General features: G+C 42.1%; 1 protein-coding gene across 5 annotated transcripts in view; it reads right to left on the bottom strand.

The window, feature by feature from the left end:
• Positions 1 to 2,315: 2,315 nt before the first annotated feature.
• The window catches only part of arhgef4 (Rho guanine nucleotide exchange factor (GEF) 4), a 196,806-nt gene continuing 175,138 nt past the window's right edge, over positions 2,316 to 23,983 (bottom strand). For 4 of the 5 annotated variants that reach the window (XM_031307776.2, XM_031307783.2, XM_031307784.2 and 1 more), the window contains 9 exons: positions 15,754 to 15,933; positions 14,705 to 14,905; positions 13,455 to 13,634; positions 13,081 to 13,313; positions 10,655 to 10,784; positions 10,109 to 10,240; positions 7,673 to 7,916; positions 6,414 to 6,491; positions 2,316 to 2,881 (listed from right to left, as the gene is read on the bottom strand). In XM_031307776.2, coding sequence (XP_031163636.1) covers positions 2,724 to 2,881; positions 6,414 to 6,491; positions 7,673 to 7,916; positions 10,109 to 10,240; positions 10,655 to 10,784; positions 13,081 to 13,313; positions 13,455 to 13,634; positions 14,705 to 14,905; positions 15,754 to 15,933 — 1,536 coding nt within the window. In that variant the 3' untranslated portion in view covers positions 2,316 to 2,723. The remainder of the gene's footprint in view (positions 2,882 to 6,413; positions 6,492 to 7,672; positions 7,917 to 10,108; positions 10,241 to 10,654; positions 10,785 to 13,080; positions 13,314 to 13,454; positions 13,635 to 14,704; positions 14,906 to 15,753; positions 15,934 to 23,983) is intronic. The other variant, XM_031307777.2, reaches the window with a different exon arrangement.

Genomic DNA, 23,983 nt, shown 5'->3' with positions numbered 1-23,983 from the left:
TATGTAATGACAACACTGTTGGTCCACATGATACAAGCCTTCCTTCCTGAGAAATACAGAGAGAGTTGTGTGGAGATGATAGTCTTAATTAACTTTTATATAAACTCATTTGGCAATGATTTGAGTGTGACAGACGTTCATTATTATAAAAAAAGTTACACACTAAAGCTTTAACGACTCAAAGCGTTTTTTACATAGTACAGGAACCATTCAGTGTAGCCAATTTACCGACTTTTTGCTAGATTTTAGCGACTTTTCAGACCCCCTTAGGGACTTTTCTTCCCCACAAAAGCAACTAGTGACAAATCTGTCAAATTTCTGTAGAAAAGATGCCAGTATTGTCCGGCGAGCAAGCGAGGTATTTCACTCTTGTGGCCACCACCTCTCTCTTCTGTTCTGTGACTGAGGAGTAGCCCCTCCCCCCTGCTCTCTCCTCATGTGCAGCACTGTGCAGGCAGTTAGAAAGGGAGGGGGGACAGGGCGCCGGGGCCAGGCTGGGCCATCGGCCTGGCTTCCTGCGGCGGAGACGAGAGACAGCGGGAGGGGCGAAAGACGCTGCTGAGCTGGCCTGGCCCTGGGCATTCAGTCCTTGGTGTCAGAACCAAGCCAGGCTTCTTTGAGAAATTTTTATCAATCTTTCTTCCTCCCTTTGTAGAAATTCTTTTTTTACTTCAAATATGCCTAAGTAATAATTTTGATTTAATATAAATTCCTCTAGTGAGTATGTGATTATTTGGCTAAAGATTTCTATTTCTTTCTATCTACCTTGCTCTTGATCTCTGACTTGCTGCACCTGACACAACCACTAAGTTTTATGCAAATTATTGCGTAATGACGTCACAAATGCCAAAGGTCCGATTGGTAGGTGACCTCTCTACCTTCTGAGCCACAGCCGCCCTAAATTATCCACGAGGCAACCGTCGTTTTTTGAGCGCAAACTATCAGAGTCTGAGATAATTCAGTGACACCATGCAAACCCCTCCAGAAGTGGGAAAAGCGTTGCACTCACCCAGGTTGGTCTTACACTCTGGTTGAACGCAACACGTAGGAAAACGGAGGCAGAGGGATTTGTTTTGTTACCGGCTAGGCTAACCTTTAGTAGCGGTGGTCTTTGTGGTTGTAATGAGCCCAGTTAGTTTAGCGCATTGGTAACATAATGCAGACTTCATGAACTTTGACTGGACTGAAGTTAAAGCTGCAGCTGGGCTGATGACAGGGACAGCAGCACGACCTCCCCCGTGATGTCTGCTGGGCGATGCAACAGTGTGAAATGAAACAATAACCACCGCATACTGACAGTCACATTTGTCAGCTTAGGAATGTTTAATATTCCATATCGTCAGAAGCTAAAACATTTGAACACAAAAGGTGAAAGGAGCACATTTCGCTGAATGCACTTACAGAGCGATATCACTGGGCTGCATCGATCAGAAAGGAGATTATACTGGTGACCAGATACACAGAGCAGGAACACTGGCTATCAGAAGTACAGTAAAGGTTGATAAAAGAGTGTGTGTGTGTGTGTGTGTGTGTGTGTGTGTGTGTGTGTCTGTGTGTGTCTGTGTGTGTGTGTGTGTTGCTGTCAGCCTAGTAGCACGATGAAAACCTCAGTTCCTGGAGTCTGGTTAAATATAGCAGGGTTCTTCAGAGATAAAAAAATATTCTTCACAGCATTTTTTCATCACATCCATGCATGTCATTGTAAGTCATCCGCGACACACTTCAAATGGCACTTTAAAAAAAAAAGAGAGAGAGAGAGAGAGAGAGAGAGAGAGAGAGAAAAGAACAGGGTGTTTACTCTCATTGACATGGTAGGTAAAAGGAGCCGAGGATTGGACTCGAGGAATGTGTGTTGCTGCTGTTTTGCTTGAATAAAAAGCTCCTAATCTGCGCTGAGTAGAATCTTCTTCTTCTTCTTCTTCTTCTTGCATTTGACAGATTTTTATCAAGTGTTTGCACAACACCATGAATGCACCAGAGACGTACGGAACTAAATCCTGGCGGATGGAGATCACAAAACACTTTAAAAAAAACCCAGCTCAAATAAAATCCTGAAATTATATATTTGCACAGAGAAAAAGCAAAGGAACCCTCCCCCCTCAATGTTCCCTTTTTTTTCTTCTTTATGTTTCATAAACAGACACAGATCAAACAGATATATATATATATATATATATATATATATATATATATATATATATATATATATATATATATATATATATATATATATGAAATGGTCTGGCACTGTGAACACTTGGCATCTGTGAAATCATAAAACAACACAACAGTGGAAAGAAATGACACAACTTTTCTTTTTTGTCGTTCACAATCGGGAGTCTCACGCTCGCTCGCAGCAGTACAGTAGTAGTATTAGTACCAGTTGGCGCTTGATTGGAGGTGTAGTAGCAGTAGCAGTAAGTTAAGCAAGAGTCCACTCGCCCTGTTTGACTCAGTGTCTCCGGGGGAGTCCATTCTCAAGTCTGATTGTTAACCACCCTATAAAGTGCTTTCGAAAAAATAATCTCATCCTCATCATAATCATCCTTATCTATATAATAAATCAGTGTTTCAATAAGGGCAATGTTACGTGTAGGAAAAGAAAAAGAGATTAATTAAAAAGGGTCTATTCAGGCACGAGCAGAGAGCGCTTCTCTTTCTCTGTCCCCCCCTCTGTTCCTTCGCTCCACGGCTTTTTCTTTTGTTTCAGGATTTTCTCTTCTTCACTTCTTGAAAGGTGTCAGTCGGCCGATGTTGTGCCAGAAGGTGGAGGTTTTGCGCTTGGGCTCAGCCAGCATGAACACCTGCTGCTGGGGCAAGGCGGTGGGGAGGGACGGGTGTTTCTGTCGCAGGAGGAAGTCGTAGTAAGGTCTGGTCACTGCTGAGGAGGAGACCGACAGAACATAGCATTACATATACAGTATAGCACTTTATGAGATATCAGACACAGCTGGGAAATGAGACCGGAAGCATGCATTCATTATATATTCCAGATCTGCATTTGTTATTTGCTGGTGTGCCCCTCACGCCTGAATGCTGAGAGAGTTTGTCATTTTTCTAGTTGTCCTGATACATAATGGAATAGGCTGCTCTGTCCAAGACAGAGATCTTCAACAGGGGGTCCGGGACTCCTAGGGGGTCCTCAGAGTTACTGCAGAGGGGCCACCGAATTATTGTTTGATAGTAAAAAAATAAATAATAATATACAGTACTGTGCAAAAGTCTTAGGTAGGTGTGGAAAAAAATGCTGTAAACTAAGAATGCTTTCCAAAATATAAACAGAAAGTTTAATTTTATCAATTTACAAAATGCAAGGTGAGCAACCAAAAAAAACATCTAAATCACATTAATATTTGGTATTACTACCCTTTGCCTTCAAACCAGCATCAGTTCTTATAGGTACTTTCAAAAAGTCAGGGAATGTTGAGGATCGTAGACGCAGTGGTCGGCCAAGGAAACTTGTGCAGCAGATGAAAAACGCATCAAGCTTATTTCCCTTTGAAATGGGAAGATGTCCAGCAGTGCCATCAGCTCAGAACTGGCAAAAACCAGTGGGACCCAGGTACACCCATCTACTGTCTGAAGAAGATGTCCAGCCGTGTCATCAGTTCAGAACTGGCAGAAACCAGTGGGACCCAGGTACACCCATCTACTGTCTGGAGAAGATGTCCAGCAGGGCCATCAGCTCAGAACTGGTAGAAACCAGTGGGACCCAGGTACACCCATCTACTGTCTGGAGAAGATGTCCAGCAGGGCCATCAGCTCAGAACTGGTAGAAACCAGTGGGACCCAGGTACACCCATCTACTGTCTGTAGAAGTCGAGCCAGAAGTGGTCTTCATAGAAGAGTTGCAGCCAAAAAGCCAAACCTCCGACATTGAAACAAGGCCAAGCAACTCAACTATGCACGAAAACATAGGAACTGGGGTGCATAAAAATGGCAGCAAGTGCTCTGGACTGATGAGTCAAAATTTTAAATATTTGGCTGTAGCAGAAGGCAGGTTGTTGGCCAAAGGGCTGGAGAGCAGTACAATAATGAGTGTCTGCAGGCAACAGTGAAGCATGGAGGAGGTTCCTTGCAAGTTTGGGGCTACATTTCTGCAAATGGAGTTGGAGATTTGGTCAGGATTAATGGTGTCCTCAATGCTGAGAAATACAGGGTTAGGGTTACCAATACCATCAGGGAGGCGTATGATTGGCCCCAAATTTATTCTGCAGCAGGACAACGACCCCAAACATACAGCCAAGGTCATTAAGAACTATCTTCAGTGTAAAGAAGAACAAGAAGTCCTGGAAGTGAAGGCATGGCCCCCACAGAGCCCTGGTCTCAGCATCATGGAGTCTGTCTGGGAGAACATGAAGAGACAGAAGGATTTGAGGAAGATCTGTGGTTAGTTCTCCAAGATGTTTAGAGCAACCTACCTGCCGAGTTCCTTCATAAACTTTGTGCTAGTGTGCCTAGAGGAATTGATGCTGTCTTGAAGGCAAAGGGTGGTCACACCAAATATTGATTTGATTTAGATTTCTCTTCTGTTCATTCACTGCATTTTGTTAATTGATGAAAATAAACTAACACTTCCATTTTTGAAAGCATTCTTAGTGTACAGCATTTTTTCATACCCGCCTAAAACTTTTGCACACTACTGTGTGTGTATATATATATATATATATATCTCTTCAACCAGCTTCTTGAAAAGGTCGGCGTAGCGGTGTGTGCACATATCCAAAAACCTGTTGATATCCAAGTCTTTGATAATGTTTAAAAGTAGCTGTGGTTCTCCTTCTTATCGGGTCTGCAGCCTTGCAAACTGTTGGCTGGTTGGTTTGTGTACAGAAACCATAGCAACGCACAGAAGTGACCATAAGCCGTAAACAGGCAAGAGACTGTAAAAGACGGTAAAAACCCCGATTTGAGACGCATATTCCGAATGCGCTGTATACATGTTCAAACAATGCCTCTAAAACCAGAATAATATATAAAATATGTCTTAATCGCAAAATGCTATATTCGAAAAAAGGCCTTATTCGGAATATCCAACTGGAATATGCTGACACCCTAACCCTAACCCTGTTTAATGTGAAAACACCTTTGCAGGAAGTGCTGAGTTTTATTGACACCAATCAAAGAACAGCAAAGTTGAAGCGATTGGAGTGCTGACATTTATTTTTTACCGGAGATGTCTGTCTTGTTGGGAGTGTGTGTAAGAATCTTCATAAATAACTCTGCTGTCCTGTTCTGGAGGAGGACGAGTATTTTTAGCCTTAGTCCAATCTTTACTGTGATTCTGAGATGCTTGAAGAATACAGGTCCTGGTGACATACAATTTCAATAGAAAGTGCTGCAGTATGCATTATAGATCAGTGCAAATACATTATTCACCGTGAGGTGACCCATGTCCAAGCCCAGAGAGAAAGGAAGACATTTTCAGACTGATATTGTTTACCTGAGATTTAAAGGCTAACTATGGGTTTTTTTCAACCTGGATCCTATTTTCCTATGCTTTTGTGTCTAAGTGACTGATGGGAACAATAATCTTTGACATTGATATTAAGCAAGATCACTGCAGTCTGCAGTGGCGAAACAAGCTACAATGTAAGTTAATAGGACAATTGTGCAGCTTGTATTTACCTTAAAAAAAGTGCTCGTTTTGCCGCTGACAGGCTCAGATTAATATTCTAAGTGTCTGACAACATTATGGAAAGGATTTCTAAGGAGGTCGACCTTTCTGTTAAAGAGTAAGATCTTTTTTTTAAATGTAAAAACATCCGCAAAATTGCATTCAGTAAACCCACCAGACTCCATGTAAATAAACAGTAATTTTAGCATCATAAAATACACTTCATTCAAAGTCGACAGAAACAAAATAAAACTATGAAAAGCCATTTTGGGTTGTCTTTCGACTTTTCCAACCATCACAACTCTATTTTCGGTTGAAATAAACACATAGTGTACCGATTTACATGTAAAAATACGTTGGGTCTATACACGCTAAAAGTATTGTTTTTTTAAATGGAGTCTGGTGGGTTTAGCTCTAGTGACCTCAGAGCTGTTTCTGGTTAAACAGAAAGGTATCAAAGAGGTTTTAAAGTTATATCTGTGTTGGGATCCTTTCCATAATGTTGTGGGACACTTTTTCAAAGACTGTTGTTCCTATCAGTCACTTACACACAAAAACATAGGAAAATAGGGTCCAGGTTAAAAAAAAAAAAAAACCTGTAGTTACCCTTTAAGATGATGGGTATTATATTATCTGACAAAAGGAAATAAAACTTATGAACAAGAGGATGTTGAGTCTACACTGATACAAACACTACATTGAGACTACCACACTCAGATGCTTAGTGCCTAATGTGCAACGGCTCAAGTCCACGCAATCCTATTATTTGCCTTTCTCTGAACCCTTGGGTGCATACCTTTTGGTTTCCCAGCTGGATGGCTTTTGCAGGCGTTAAACATGGCCTGTTTCTTCTGGACCTCTGTGAGAGAGAACCCTGAGAGGAGAAAAAGAAATAGGATCGCTATGAAGTTTAGTCAATTTTATTTATATAGCCCAGTAACAAAAAGTATCACATTTGCCTTAAGCGGCTTTACAAGATGTACAGACTATCAGTTTGGGGCTTTCTCAAGAAGTTATTCTTTCATTTAGTTTGTTCCCAAAAGGTAAAAACCAACAGACTGTAAATGTGCAGGACTCAACATCCAACCAAAACCCTTATTCTTACTAATGTGCCAGTGAAGCAGCCAGTTAATACAGACTCAACTCAGGACAGAAGTCTGGCTGACATTGTCACGGTCTATTCGTTAGATCAGCATCAGAGAAATGTATTTACTGCCGGCAGTGCCACAGTTCCCGGATGCACCACAGTAAAGTTTTTAAAGTATTAATGCTGATGTAGTGAAAGGAGAAGAAAGGAGGATACACAGCAGATCACATGTGGACACAGCTCTGTTGTTTGCAGAGAAAAATGGCTTGGCTGACAGGTTATGGAGACAGTTAACCGGAAGATCCCAGGTCTGTGTATCATCTAACTATAAATCGAGGACGTGTGTGTGTGTGTGTGTGTGTGTGTGTGTGTGTGTGTGTGTGTGTGTGTGTGTGTGTGTGAGCGAGTGTCTTTCAAACGAAACCCACATGTGCAAAAGACATCCCACGCAGCACACTCAGCGGCTCATTGACTACGTTTACATGCACATTTTTTGGTTTTTGCCCTTATTCTGAAAAAGACAATATTAATTATTGAAAAGACTCAGCTGTTTACACGGCTAATGAAAGTGAATATTCCAATGATATTCCTGTTTACATGCAGCCATGCAAAAATAGGATTTTTTTTGTAGCGGTGGCGGACTTGTTGGCGCGTGTGAACACAGTGTCCCTCTTTCATTCCTTCAGTCGACGTCGGGTCTGCAGCCTTGCAAACTGTTGGCTGGTTGGTTTGTGTACAGAAACCATAGCAATGCAGAGAGCTGACCATAAGTCGTAAACAGGTAAGATTATAGTTATATTCTGAGAAAAAACTCACAAACTTGTAGCAGTAAGAGAAACACAATGTTTTTTTGAACATAGAAGCATGTAAACCTGTTCTAGTAAGACCCCAAGAGTACAAATTTGACACCTAAAAGGAGTATGATAGGAGCTCTTTAACCATGAACATGATCTGTGCAGATGTCTGACCTGTGTCGCGGTCATGCTGGACCTGAATCCTCTCGTCAGCGAAGGCTCCAAGCCAGCGCTGTTTCTGCTCCGGCTTCTTGGCACACAGCAGGTGGACTTGGTCCCCGGCCAGCGAGCGCAGCTTCAGGGCGTTCTTCACGCTGATGTTGAAGTCCTTCTCCTTACCATCCTCCACGTCTATCACCTCCATGTGGTCCATGTCCATCCGACCCTTGTAGTACAGCATGTCCCGCCGCAGGAGGTCCTGCAAGGATACGGACAGCAAACTCAGCCAAGAATACTAGTACAAGTAGCAGTACTAGTATTCTACAGAACCAGCAAGAGCCAACACGTCTGATTGATTGTGTTTAATGCCACAGGTATGGAGAAACAGGGGAATAATGTTGGAGGCAACATAGGCTAAAATCTTTGGTTTAAATAAAGCATTGTGTACTGGAGAAGAGTTGTGCGACATGTTTTAATTTCAAAGAAGTGATGTAGGATTACAAAATGTGAAGTTTGGAGTCATAGTAATGGCTGGATTACTAAGCCTTCAGGTCCCAGTTAAAAAAAAGGTTTTTAAAGTGACTATATGTAACTTTTAAATGTTTCTGAAACTGTTTAATTTTCCATCTGATGATCATAAATGACCTGTAACAGGAAACGAGACCAACAGTGAAAAGAACACTTGTTTTATATAGTTTTTATTAATGCCTCTGCCCGGGTCCGATTTTCCCCACAAAGTCACAAAATGATATTCGACAGGTAGACGGTGCTACAGAGCACACATTCTGAAGAGTCACAGATTTCTTTCTAACACTGGAAAAGCCTGTGTTACTGTAGGATGCTGAATAAGCCTTTCGGGCTTCTCTCCTCTCCTGCACTGCAGTTGCTTGTTTTTTAATTCTATTGTATGTACTTCACTTGTTTGTGCAAATAAACTAAACTAAATTAAACTAAGCAGCCAACGTTGCCAACTGTCCTTTGACCCCAAGACCCTGAGAGGGCCAGAAGGTCCCAGTTTACACAGTCTTGGGTCCAATCTCGTTTTAACATTGAATTTCATTTCATACCAAGCTCACACAGTATATTCTCTAAATCAGGAGAAAGAGAGTGAAAAGAGAGACAAGCAGGGACCCCTACTACATATATTGTATTGAGTTGCATATTAAACTAGGCCTAACATAACGTGTAGTGCCTTACAATACTAAACTATTTACATATTCATATATCATCATGTCAAACATACATGTGGAAGGCACGGTGAATCCTTAAGCTTAACTGTATTTGTGGATGGCTACCACATACAAGGCTGTTGGTTACATACATACAATGCAAGGTTGTTGCTTTATTTTTTTAAGAGTAGGCCGATTTATCTTTTCCAATTATATGTTGGAGTCATGTCTGTATTTTTCAGCCTATTTTAATTTTGGGGGGGGGATTGAACTTTTAAAAAGTTATAAAACAATAATTTGGCAGCCCCCCTGCAATGACTCTGAGGACCCCCTAGGGGTCGCGGACCCCCAGTTGAAGATCACTGCTCTAAATAATGTTCTGCTTAATCAAGTTACCTCCAACTATTACTAATTATTACCTAATACTGTACATAGCCTATACAGTGCACAGAGAGAATGTAATTTGTAGGCACATTTAAAAAAAAAAATACAAGCACTTAACCTTAAACTTGAATAATCATAAACTTTATTAATATTTGGATCATGTCCTCTGCTGAATTAGCAATCAGCTATTGCACAGTACGAAAGCCCATTATAATTTAATTAAGGAGTGCACTTTACGTACATGTGGACAATAGTGGCCTATTGACTAAATATGCAATATTTGTATATTTCTCATATATAAACATAAATCCACCATCAATTTTGCACATAGCGGCTAACTTTGAAGGGAAAACAATCGATGAGACATTCTGTGGAAGGCTTCTACTGTATAACCAAATTATTAAAATCAATCAACCAGTATTCCAACAATGGTTGTAGATTGCAGGCCTGTTGATTCATATATTTTGAATTTAACAGAAATGTTAAGTACACTACAAAGCAGATAGTTAATATTGTAGTTTGTTTCTCCATCAGTTTAGCGTATTACCTCTTAATGGAAGCAATGCCCACTCATGACACCAATACAGTTGTGCAAATGGGAAATTGTGCACAATTAAAACAAATAGACAATGGCCAACAGGCTGAGAAGTATTCAGTATTTTTAAAAGAAAAAAGGATGACTTTTTTTCATCTTCCCCTATTCTACGAATCTTGCTGAGACCCCAAGCTGAGAAACACTGGCCTGGTAGGAGTCAAAATGCGTCATTACAGTCATCTCCCCATCCACAGTCAGAGAGACTGCACGCTGAATTTTTTTCCTCCCCTTCAGGATGATTATTCGCTCATACTGTCATCAGCATAAAGGAAGTGTAAAGTACAGTGTGAAATGCTGAGGCACCTTTTTGCAGTACACCATCTGATGATCAAAGAGGAAAAACATTCTCTGCTGACTCTTGGCTTGAGGCTGGGACAGCTTGCTCAACTCCCCCGAAAAGATGAGATCAGAGCTCCTGCTGAGGACGTCTTCTCCCTGCATGGGATGCACACACACACACACACACACACACACACACACACACACACACACACACACACACACACACACACACAAATGCACACAAACACACACACAGTTAAACAATATACACACACGCACACACACACAAATGCCCACAGTTACACACGCACATGCACAAGTTACACACACACGCACGCACGCACGCACACACACACACACACACAGGCACGCAACAACAAAGGCAGGCACGCACGCGCGCAGCAAAACACACACACGCACACCCACAGAAACGCACACAAACACAGTTGCACGCACACATACACACACACACACACACACACACACACACACACAGTTGTTACTTGCTACCCAGCCCTGTTGCCGTTGGACTGAACAGTATGCAGTGAGAGAACATTCAGAACAAACCTCCCAGTCCTCTATGGAGCTCTGCCACTGAGCGATCTTGTCGATGTTCTCAAGGCGTCGTTTCCTCTCGTTGATCAGCCTGGCTACGTTCTTCATAGCGTTTAAGGCCGCCTCCACATCTTTGTAGTCTCTACAGATCAGAGAGTGACATGCAGTTGGGGTGTAAAGCCTAACAGATAAGTGTGGTGATATTCTATATTTTTCTTATAGTCAAGACATTTTATGAAAAGACCAAAACCAACACTGTATGTATCTACTTACATGTATTATGTAAGCGTATCAAAGCCTGATTTATATTTACTAACCCTAACCCTCTAATTTCACAAGTAAATGGGTGAATGAAGGGTGGATTTCAGCCAGAGATGATTGTTGGAACAGTGGAAGGACAACCAAAGATGGCTTTTGATGTTTTATTTTGGACTATAAATGAAGTGTATTTAGCGATGATAAAATTACAGTTTATTTAAATGGAGAGTGATTTCGCGGTTGTTTCATGTTACTCTTTAACAAAGAGGTCAACCTCTGTAGGGATCCTTTAATAATGGTGTCAGACACGGAAATTAAAGGAGCACATTTGCCTATTAACATTATATTGCAACTTTGACTGCAACGGTCTCACTTAATACCAATTATAATACCAATACCAATACCAATAATACCAATTTCAAAGATTGTTGTTCCCATCAGTTACTTAGACACAAAAACATAGGGAAATAGGGTCCAGGTTGAAAAAAAAAACAAAACTGAAGCTACCCTTTAAGATTTTGTTTTTAACCTACCGTTTCTAATGCCGACCTTACATCAAACAACTTTTCAAGGGATTCCACTGTCGCAGACTAATTTCCAATATCTGAATGAAATCCTGAGAGTCTTGCTAGAGTCGGGACGTTCCCGTCGTCTCCATCGTTTGGTGTAAGGTGTTTATAAAACTCAGTCCCAGTCAGTCTTTTTCCCGTCTGTTCAGACAAAATCAAACTTGTTTGATATTATCCTAAGTTTAAAGTCTTGGTAGTGAAGTTAAATCATGTGAACATTGTCAACAACCAATGGGTGTGCTTCCTCCAGCACCAAACAGGAAGCAGCAAACAGCTAGAGCCAGTGGTGTTCATGGTTGCTATGGCGCCACGCTAAGCTAAAACCTAAAGAGGGAAAGTTGCTGATTTTCAACCCTTCTGAAGGGTTAGTTTAACCGGCAGATAAACACAGACCTCCCAACACATTCTCACACTCATTTCGTAAAATCTGGACGCTTGGTCAGATGCCTTTGTCGTTCTTATTGACCCTAAAAGTCTCCTTTAGCGCTTTAAGTAAACACGCTTGGTCGGGACTATTGCCGTCCCTTTAGCGCCGTCCCTTTAGCGCTTTAAGTAAACACGCATGGTCGGGACTATTGCCATCCCTTTAGCGTGGTCCCTTTAGCGCCGTCCCTTTAGCGCTTTAAGCAAACACGCTTGGTCGGGACTATTGCCGTCCCTTTAGCGCTTTAAGTAAATGGGCTTGGTTGGGACTATTGCCGTCCCTTTAGCGCCGTCCCTTTAGCGCTTTAAGTAAATGGGCTTGGTTGGGACTATTGCCGTCCTTTTAGCGCCGTCCCTTTAGCGCTTTAAGTAAACACGCTTGGTCGGGACTATTGCCGTCCCTTTTCACGCAGTTATGTTAAGGAAGAGGTCGTGGGTGGGCTTACGGTTCTGTGACACGCGGGAACTACGGGACGGTTGGGTTTAGGAAAGGGTCGTGGGTGGGTTTACGGTTCTGTGACACGCGGAAAGAACGGGACGGTTGGGTTTAGGAAAGGGTCATGTTTGGGCGTACGGTTCTGTGACATGCGGGAGGAAAGAAAAAAGCGACTATAGCAAGCGTGACAAGCAGGACGCGAACCCCGGTCTCCTGGGTGAAACCCCAACCAACCTCCTTACACTGAATTTGGCCCTTACATATTACTTTATAAATCCTATCTAACTGCTGCTCTCCCTGCTGCGTTACACAAACACGCTGAAAGACCCTTTTTCGTCGCATCAGATGCTGACAGCCACTGTCCAAACGTCCTTATTTTACGAGTTCGGAATGAGAACGGGTTGGACCTCCAGGTACTGGAGACATTCATCTGCATTTACCGCAGAACAGAAAATCTGCAGACTTTCCCTTCAGTTACCAGCTAACGCTAGCAGTAGCTAGCTACATGTTATGACAGTCTTTAACGTTAGCTGTGAGATCTTTTTAGAGTGTGTTCAGAGTCTTATCGTGGATGGTAGGCATAAGGTAAAAAATTATAGATATCAACTGCATCTGTCCATTCTGATCAATGAGCACTGGCCTTTATCAAGAGGAATGAATAAAAGTGATTTATTTTTACATCAGCACATGCGTGCGCCAATGGATCTCTGGACGTCCTCCCCTGCGGGAACATGTAAAGAGTCTGCAGTCACCTGTGCTGTGGGTTGGTGTATTTGAGCAGCTCAGCCAGCTGCAGCGGGTACTTGCAGATCTTCTGCACGGGAGTGAGCAGGAAGCCATCCAAGGAAATGTCGATCATCTTCTGCAGGAGTCGGCAGGCCTCGAAGAAGAACACATACTTGTTGACCTTCATGAGCTTAGAGAGCTGGACGCAGGCGTTGGGGTGGTTGTTACAATACTCTGAGTAGATCTGGAAATCTGTTTGCTACACAAAAAAAGACAAGAGAAAGGGCTACAGTAGAAGCAAAAAAACGTTTTGGGTAGAATGGTTAACCCAGAGTAAAAAGGTATGCACCCACATTGTTCACAAATTATACCTAAACCTATAATATGTGACTCGGCTTACGTGTTCGAGGAAGCAGCAACCGATCTCGCTGAGGTGCGGCTGCTCCTTGTTGAATTTCTTCTCCAGGTCTTTCAGGAACTTCCTCTGGAATCGGTAGATATCTTCAATATTTCCAAAGATGGTGCGAAGCTGCTCTTCCGCAAACATGTCTGTCCGCTTGCGGCACTGTTTGATGTAACCCTGAGGGAAACAGAACATGCTGCACTGACTTTTTTGGATTTTTTATTTTTATAAAAATACGCAACAAAACATGATAAGTACCACAAAACACAAAGTATATTATACATATAATACATACATTTAAAGGGACAGTTCACCACAAAATCAAATATACATATTTCTATCTTTCCTGTAGTACTATTTATCTGTCCAGATAGTTTTGGTGTGAGTTGTCCATTGTTGGGAGATATCGGCTGTAGAGACGTCTGCCTTCTCTCCAATGTAATGGAACTATATGGCACTTGGCTTATGGTGCTCGAAGCGCCCCAAAAATTACATTTGAAAAACTCAACAGCAAATGTCTCCGAAATCATGACCTGGCTGTGTGGCAGTTTTAAACTGGAACTATTTTCTTTGTACACCCGCCAAACGTATCACCATGCAGAAGAAAGCGCACATGTGAGGCTCATGCTTCTGCCAGTGCAAGATCTAAACATTAATGGCGTCCTCCTCAGTGTGTCTACAGCTTTTATCTCCAACAACTCAGTGATACGGTTGGCGGGTGTAGATCAGTAAAAAAGAAAATAAGTTTCTCCATAAAAGTGCTCACAGCCAGGTCTCTGGATTATCTGGAGTCACTGCGTCATGATTTCTGAAAAGAGACATTGCTGTTGACTTTTTTAAATATATTTTTGGGGTGTTGTGAGCACCAAAAGACAAGTTATATTTGAGGGAAGGCAGACATCTCTGCAGCCGACATCACCAACAATGGGCAACTCACAACCAAAACTATCAAGATTGATGAATAGCCCTACAGGTAAGAGAAACATTTTGTCCCTTCAAACCTCCATCTCACACACTATATATATACAATAACACATCTAATGTTGTTGGAGGGCATAAGTACTTGCTCCACTGCTAGTAAGCCCATACTAAGAGTTTTTTCCAGTTCACAAAGATTGTCTGTTTTACTGCCAATCCTAGAGATGTACTACATTGGAAAACAAGTGTGTGAGTGAGCCAACCTCCCCACAGCCATGCCAGCACATTCATGGTTTTTTTTTACATGTTTCACATGATCTAATCCAGACCTCACAGATGTCTTTTAGGTGCTTGATGTAGTCTCTCTCTGTGCTCATGATCTCATTGATGACATTGGTCCTCATCTGTTCTTTGCAGGGCAAACCAGGTCCCAGCACCAAGCCCAGACCTGCCCGGCTCTGCTCTCCAGCCTGAGCCCCCTCCAGGTGGGCTAGATACTCCTCCATGGGCTCATCCTGGTTCACACGCAACTGAGGAGGACACAGTTAACTATTAACCCTCGGAGGACAAAAGACGCACCGGCGAGTCCAAGCGATGTTTGACAACAGTCCTACTCAAAGAAGCGATATTACAACATTTCATATTGGACATTTATTTACTATTTTATTCAGGTATTACGCTACTTTTGTAAACTCATTTCAAGCACCAAAACAATAGAGTTAAGGTTTGTTTTCACAAGAGATTTGAGAAATTTCAAAATGCGAATATCAACTTTTCAGCTCCAGAAAGCTGAGTTTGTGTGTATTCATGTGCCAGTAGTACTACTTAAGGGGACCGGTGTTTTAACCCAAACCACAATCTTTTTTTTCTAATCTTACCTGTCATTGCCACACGACAATCACCTTTTCTCGACTAAACTTAAGTGTTACGACCACTAAACTTAACTGTCATGTGACCGGTCAGCCAAGCTTTGTCACGTGACCTGCCGGCGGTCACCATCATTTCGTAAAATATACAAATTGTGGTGCATAACTTTTAATCTGAACCCGTCCATAACAATGTGTTGAATAGCTTCTGATTTACAGTTGTGCAAGTGATTTAATGAGAGGAAGAAACACACAAACATTATGATAACCCTATAATATGTCAAGACATTTCTCAAGTTTTTTTCTGACTCACAGACCCGTGTACAGAACATAGTAAGAATATGCTTATTATGAGCTATGTCTTATTGAGGATCTACAATTTTGCAGAAATATTGATAAGGGGTTGAGGCTTCATATTACTCAGTCTGTCAGGTTTGCAGCAGCTGCATGCATTAATCAAATGCTGTATGGGTGGTCTCTTCCAGCAGCTTGGACAGACTGGTTTGTCTCACCCGTACGAAGCTGGCAGGGAACCAGCCCTCGCTGTCCATGATGCGACCCCACCACCACTCCTTGTTGGTGGCGTCCACTACCTCGATGACATCACCGGCCTTGAAGCCCAGCTCCTGGTCGTCCATGGTGACATGGTCCCAGAGGGCCTCAGCGTACACCACGCTGCCATCACTGATCAGCTGCAGAGGAAGCACCACAGAAAGGGTCACAGGTCAGAAATGAGCTGGAATGTTAGGGTTGCAACATGGGCACTTTTAGTCATACAGTGGGTCAACAAACAGCCACTAAAATGATTAAGGATTGGGTTTACTGATGCGACATTACACAATTTCATAGCAATACATTCTTTACACCTTCAAAGTTTAAACCGTTATCTTCTTCTGCCATTGTTTCCCAGAGACGGACAAATGACTTGAATTAATAAGGCCAATTTATGCTTCTGCGTTAAATGGACTCCGTGGGTAAGTACGTAGGTACGTGGAGATTCTACACCGTAATCTGACGTGCCTCCTCAAAAAATTGTATAATAGTAACTACAAGTTGCGGCGACACTGACCACAACAACTGTGATTGGCCGTGGCTTGGCTTGGTAGCATTGCATTTCCCTCTACTCATTTCCAGGTTCTCCATCATGATAAACAACATGAAATCAAGGAGAGGGTTAACTTTCCTGCTACAGATTTCCACCGGTGTCAGAAAGCACAGGGGAGACACTTTGTTTTCCCCACTATGCCTCTAGAGTCGGGACTCGCTCTGAAGTCATTCTCTCACTCGCTCTACCACCTACTGCGTGGGGCCTTCGCAGAACCATAAATCAAGCTACACTTCCCGTGCACACACACATGCCAGCCCTGCTATTCTCTTAAAGAGATTAACGCACACACCAACGCACAAATATAAACCTTAGGCCACTTACGTAGGCTAAGGCGAAAAATCTGCAAAGAACCTACGCAGGACCATAAATCACTCTTCAGACCCCAACAAGTGAGGCTGAAGGCTTTAAAGTTGTGCTGCTCTGACATCTGACCCTGACGCCATTGCATCTTTTCTTAGTTTATTGTGTTAGGATGCTAACATTTGCTAACTACTGCAAAGATGGTGCGGCTGGTGGGATCACACCAGCAGCAAAACCAATTCGGACTCCAAAGAGACACCTTATCAAAGATATAAACAACTAGTAAAGTACTCATTACCTCCTCTGTTGTAGTTTTCTCTCTCTCTCTCACACACACACACACACACACACTACGTATTTCCGTAAACCCCCCCCCCCGGTAAGGAATCCATCCATCGACCCATCCACAGGACACCATAGATGTTGACATGTTTCAATCTGGATCCAAGTGGTGATCCTGAACACCACTGCTTTAAAGCAAAATTTGCTTTTTATCAAATACTGTTTTGTACCACCCATCAGCCCATTAACTGCTAAAATAATGCACGCTGAAAATTGGTGCTTATACCATGGGCTGGGTGAATACTCAATTCCGATTGGCTACAAGGTGTCCATTAAAAGGTGATACAAGACACCTACTAAAGGGAATGCTCTAAATGAATGCACTACTTTCAATGAAATAGAAAATCTGAGTGTATTTTACCACACTGGGTGTCTGTGTAAGAAGTAAGTTACACTGCCCCTCTGAACTGACTTTGTTTCACAGCGATCATCTCTCATCCGGTTTGCTGTTCGGTAGGGCTGCAGCTATTGATTATTTTAGTAATCGAGTATTCTACCAATTATTCCATCGATTAATCGAGTAATCAGATAAGAAATACTTAGCAAGAAATACTTAGTAAACAGCAATAGTAAATATTTATTATTGCTGTGTACTAAAAAAAAAAGGAAACCTGTCTTTTTTATATATACAAAGGACAGGTTTTTTTTTGAAAAAGCAACATTTTTTATTGCCAAATTCCAAGTAAATTTTTGGTGGCCCAAATGTTAATATTTTTCACCCCCTTCCCCTTCTTGCCTCTGGCTCTTTGCACTGGATATGTAAAGAGCTGTTCACTAAGCCGAGGGTAAATGTGACGGTACAAAGCTTACAGCAGGGCTATTCAACTACACTGTTCTGGGGGACACATTTTCAGAAGGCTAATACACAGTGAGGAGACAGAATAAAGAATGCAGACATCACCGGCATGATGACGTCATTCACGTGCATATTAAGTGGCCATGCTGGGGGGAGGAGCCGGTTTGTCTCCGGCAGCAGCTAAGTTTCCAAAGATTAGTAGCAAACTAATAAACAGTTAAGACTACAAACCGACAGCTTTCGTTTTAGCTTGTTGGTAAAACATCACTATTAGCAGAGTAGCATGCTGTAGGCTAGTTGTGTAAAACAGCGCGGTGGACGAGAGCAGCAAACGGTAGTTAGCTACCTTGTGTCGGGTTCGCTCCATGGAATGGATGAGTAGACTGGATGTTTTCTACAGAGATGATGTAGCAGCATGTTTGCAGCTTAAAATGATCCAAAACTTTCTGTCGTTTTCTCTCGCCTGTCTCTTCTCTTAGACCCTCGCTATTTGCGTCTTCGTTCATTTGTAATCTGGGCCGTCAGTCTCGTGCATAGACAGTATATAAATGGTCTTGTGTCCACAAAAGCGTCAACCTGTTGTGTGCGCTAGTAATAATCCTCCGTGCGGAAACACAGTGAGCCGTACAACCTTAATTACATTGATTTAACGAAGCTTCGAGGCAAAGAATTTTGCTTCGAGGATTTTTTGTAATCGAATTATTCGAGGAATCGTTTCAGCCCTACTGTTCGGCTCGCTACTTCAGGCTGTGGCCGACAGTACACACGGAGGATCATTTGTTCGTAGTGTCTTGATATTGATTTGAGGACAAAGGCATGGCTGATAGCTAGCTTGTCTTGTTGTTTAACATACTATCAAATTATATTTACTGATTGTCAACCATACACAATGTTATTGACTGTGAATCTTGCTGGCATAGCGTCAGCTTTCTGGCTCGTAGCTGAGCCAAAGGGTTCCATAAGATGAGCGGACTAAAAATATCTCCCCTTACCAAGCATGGCACGTCCTATCTAAGGCCTGTCCTATTTGGTGGAGCATTGCATAACAACCTTATGGGATCGGAATGATTGTTCCAGGTATTCGTCCAACTCTCAGGTGTTACCAGGGAAACTGGGTTATTGCTTGAAAAATAGTTTAGTTTTTTATTGTGAAACGTATTAAAATCTGAAGTTAATGGTCTTAAAAAGGTTATTTTGCAAGCAATGGTGGTATAAGCTGGTTAATGCCCTTCGAGGTGTCCATTATCAGGTAATTAATGGACTTCGGTGGAGGCTGCACGTGGGTTCTGGCCTCTGTCGTCCATTAATTCCCGATAATGGACACCTCGTCGGGAATTAACCCTTAAATAATGTGAATTAGTATCAAATATATGTTTGGGACACAGTGAAGTTGTGTTTAGTGAAGTCACTTTTGATGAAATGAGGTCAAAGGCAGGCTCATACTTCAGCACACATGGGTCACTCTGCACCTTCCAACTTTATCATTAAGCTATGATATAGGCTGAGTAACAGGGCAGCGTGTAGAATGAGAAATCATTGAGTAGCTCAGGTGAAATTAGACTAGGACAAAGACACAGAGGAGGTAAGAGGAAGTGTGAGAGACAGAGGAAGAGGAGACCAAAACAGAGCAAAGCCAGAAGCATATGAGAGTGTTATTGATGAAAACACTGCAGCGGTCATATTTCACACTGCCAGGTTCACTGCGTCAACATGGCCCCATACTCTACAGAGGCCATCCATTATGCTGTTCTCCTTCCTGCAGAGACAACACAAATCCTGCTGGACCACATCAGTCCACCATCCTTCCTCTCCGCATGCTTGTCTCTTTCTGGATGTCTTTCACACTACCTCACTAGTGTTGTTAAAGACATAGTCGCTTCATTTTTTCTGTCTGTGATCTGGCCCTTAGCTCCACTGATCCATCACGGCGATGAGGGAAACTGACGATACGGCTGTTGCTAGGCAACACTCCCACACCATCTTGCCTTTCTGCTGCCCTTCTCTCCAGAATCTTCTTTGCTTTGACTACATGACACCACACAATACTCCTAATACATTTTATCATAGTAAACGGCTGCATACAGCCGGTTGTAAACATGGGACTAAGAGTCACCACACACACACACACACACACACACACACACACACACACAGACACACACACACACACACACACACACACACACACACACACACACACACACACACACACACACACACACACACACACACACACCTGTGCCCCCTGCTCATGGGTCAGACTTAATTTTGTTTCTCAGCACACATACATAAAGCCATGTATCTTTATTACCCATACACTTTATTTAATGTAGTATTCATTCTATTTAAGTCAATATTCTTGTTTTTAGCTTTAGACTCAGGCTAGGGTAATTTCACTTTGTCAAGCCACTAATTTTATTAAAGTAAAAACTATCTGAGAATGAAAACATCACTTTGTTTCAACTGCTCACAGATCACAGACTTGTACAACATATGACGAGGGGTATTAAGTGGATATTGCTTCACTTTCAGGGGTCAAACCAAAGAGGTTGGGAAAAGCTGGTTTAATTTCATATCTCAGTCCTGTAAATCCAATTGATGTATTCAAGTGATGCTGTCAAAAAGCTATTTATAATAAATAAATAAATAAGTGAGAATGTATGGTGAGGTGTCCCCAAGTGAGACAATATTACACAGAGTAGGGCTGAAGAGCACTACAACATGCAGCACAGGTGTGTCCCCTGCAGCCATTTACCAAAGGAAACAAAGTTACGTTGTCATCATTTTTAGGCCATCTGAATCTTAAATCAATACTCATTTCCCCCCCACCAGCTTGGGTGCCAATTTTGGCTTAAGGCCACAACCATGTTTAGAATTTGGATTTTTTTTCCCCCCCAATCTTTTAAAACAATCATTTAATTTTGTACCAATAAATTGCCTCTTTATTTTTTACATTTAACAAGCTGCTCAACTTGTCAACACAATCGCTGAGGCTGCCTTGGAATGACAGCACCAGCTCTTTCTTAACCTAAAAGAAAGCTTGACCTGGAACACAGACACTTTTTAAGTCCAGTTCAGACCAAAGATTCGAGACGAGTGTAAACTTGCAACTTCTTTCAACGCGTCAGTCTGCAGTGTTCTGAAACCTGCCAGTTCACACCAATGAGACGAGATGGGACGGGGTATCATCTCCATAGCAACGGCTCTTTGCACTTCCGTCCTAACTTCCGACTTCCATATGGAGGAAATATTTATTCATAATTCAAATTGAAAGTCAAAAGAGAAATTGAAAGTCCAAAGAGAAAACGAAGCGAGATCAAATTAAAAATATTATTATTTTTTTTAAATTTTCCATTGATCAAATTAAAAATATTATTTTTTTTTTAATTTTCCATTTGGCTTTTCCATTTGGATTTAATATTTGGCTTTTGAATTTAAATTTAACATTGGCTTTTCCATTTGGATTTAATATTTGGCTTTTGAATTTAAATTTAACATTGGCTTTTAATTTGGATTTAATATTTGGCTTTTCGATTTCAATTTAACATTGGATTTTCATTTGGATTTAATATTTGGCTTTTGAATTTCCATTTAACATTGGCTTTTCATTTGGACTTGACACATGTCAATGTAAATGAGGAGGCGTGGCCCAAAGGCTGGTGGGAGGGTCTGAAACGAAAGGGGTGCAGAGGCCCCTTATGAACAGCAGGGGGAGCTGACTGCTGGGGAGCACACTGTTGAGGAGCATCTGTCTGCAGCTTGGCCACCAGGCTGGCTTAGCCTCTTATTTCACATGATAGAAACTGATGATGTTGGCTAGACACAAACGACATTTCATGCAACAACAGTGAAGTTTTCATGTAGTTACTATAATTGGGCCCGTGTTAGTGAGGACTAGATCAGGACTGGATTTAAAGCTGATTCTGGTTTCCAACTTCGCCCCAGGTGTGTCTATTTAAAACACGGACGGAGACAACTTCTCTCTTTTGATGTTTTATTTAATTAAGCAACAGTACAAGCATGGGTGTGGGTAGCTCTGCTACGTGTGTTTGTGTGTTGTCAGATCTCAAGGACACACACACACACACACACACACACACACACACACACACACACACACACACAATCTCAACCGGGTAGTCATCGTCCGAACTGTGACCTCTCCTTTTTCTTTCTCTGACTTTTTTCTCCGGGTGGTGCGGGCGGTGTGAGGTGCGTGTCCGCACTATTCTCCGACACGTACTCACAACAATCACTCCTGATTGACGGCCTTTTGTACAGCCTGTGTACTTTTTCGTTCATTTGATTTCCGATTTTGAAACGATATCCAAGTTTGAAAAATGGGTCATTTTAAACCTTGTTAATATTGATGACAATGTGTTCAAACGGAAAACGTGTGTGAAATAACAGATGGAAATTATAAAAAAGCAATCGATTCTATAATCTAGATCGGGAGTTTGCCGTAGCAGCAGCAGCAAACAACTGGAAACTTCTTACAATTTTTGTCTGCTATTTCACCACTAAATTCACTATTGAGACTTTTTTATGCGAGCAATTAACTGTGTAGAGTTTGAATATGGGCAGTTTTACAAACATTGATTGCCAACTGCACATTTTCTCCGATGTTGTCAGAAGCTCCAGTCTGACAGGACAGCCAGCTGGTGGCGGCCGGGATCGCCTCCCTGCTGGCCGGCCAGTGATGCTCACAGACACCGCTGTCAGCTGGAAGTCTCTCAATAGAATCATGGACAAGTTTATTTACCGAAATATGGCTCGTTTTACGTTTGAACACATTGTCATCAATATTAACAAGGTTTAAAATGACCCATTTTTCAAATTTGGATATCGTTTCAAAATCGGAAATCAAATGAACGAAAAAGTACACGGGCTGTACAAAAGGCCGTCAATCAGGAGTGATTGTTGTGAGTAGCCTACGTGTCGGAGAATAGCGCGGACACGCACCTCACACTGTGCACACCACCCGGAGAAAAAAGTGAGAGAAAGAAAAAGGAGAGGTCGCAGTTCGGACGATGACTACCCGGTTGAGATTGTGTGTGTGTGTGTGTGTGTGTGTGTGTGTGTGTGTGTGTCCTCGAGATCTGACAACACACAAACACACGTAGCAGAGCTACCCACACCCATGCTTGTACTGTTGCTTAATTAAATAAAACATCAAAAGAGAGAAGTTGTCTCAGTTCGTGTTTTAACGGACACACCTGGGGCGAAGTTGGAAACCAGAATCAGCTTTAAATCCAGTCCTACTCTAGTCCTCACTAACACGGGCCCAATTATAGTAACTACATGAAAACTTCACTGTTGTTGCATGAAATGTCGTTTGTGTTTAGCCTACATCATCAGTTTCTATCATGTGAAATGATTTTATGTTGTAAAACCAGCCTCTGGAGACTCCACCAGCTGAGTTGCAGCCACACCATCAGCTGGTTTGAGTCGACCTGACACGGGCCGGTTCAGACTGCTAAATTGCAAATCTTTGGTCTGAAATGGGCTTCAGAGAGGTGGGCAATTGATAACTGTGGATTTTAATGCAGAACCCTACTGTTTCTTCAGAAATGCATCTCCAGCGACAACACTACTGTATGCTGAACATGTGGAGCATTAGGTAAGAGAGAGACGAGCGGGAAAGACGAGTCACTCAGTTTCACAGTGTATATACTTGAAATTTATGTTTCATCTACCCAGTGTTAAGCAGGCCTGTCTATGTGGGAACACCTGCCCTGTGGTGCCCTAAACACATAAGACCTCTGAGTTAGCTTAACTGTCAAAACTGTTGCTATGATACCAACAGTGTAGTGTAGTCTTGGTAAATTCATTTAGAGCAACAATACCTGTGTCAGAGGTGCATGGTTTTTAGTGTAGGCCTATGTTACAAGAAAATAAAGGACATTGGCAGTCAATCAAAATCAAGAATTTTCAGTGGCTAGTGTATAGTAGCAAGAATAACAGCAAATACAACAAGTCAACTCATATTTCCAAGTCACCGTGACAAAAGCTTCACCCACATTTTAAATACTGTAACATATCAACATAATAGCTACGCAAACAAATAAATGCAAGTTGGTCAAAATGTTTGGGCGGTGCTATGATGGCTCACGTGGTAAATTCAGTAGAATGTCCATTTCCACAGCACTAACTCCATCAGTACAACAGCAAAGTCATACTCACTAACAGGCTGATA

The sequence above is a fragment of the Sander lucioperca genome, chromosome 23 (genome assembly GCF_008315115.2).
Source record: "Sander lucioperca isolate FBNREF2018 chromosome 23, SLUC_FBN_1.2, whole genome shotgun sequence".
Taxonomy (NCBI): Eukaryota; Metazoa; Chordata; class Actinopteri; order Perciformes; family Percidae; genus Sander; species Sander lucioperca.
Note: the sequence above shows the minus strand (reverse complement) of the source record. Positions and strands in the feature narration are given on the sequence as shown.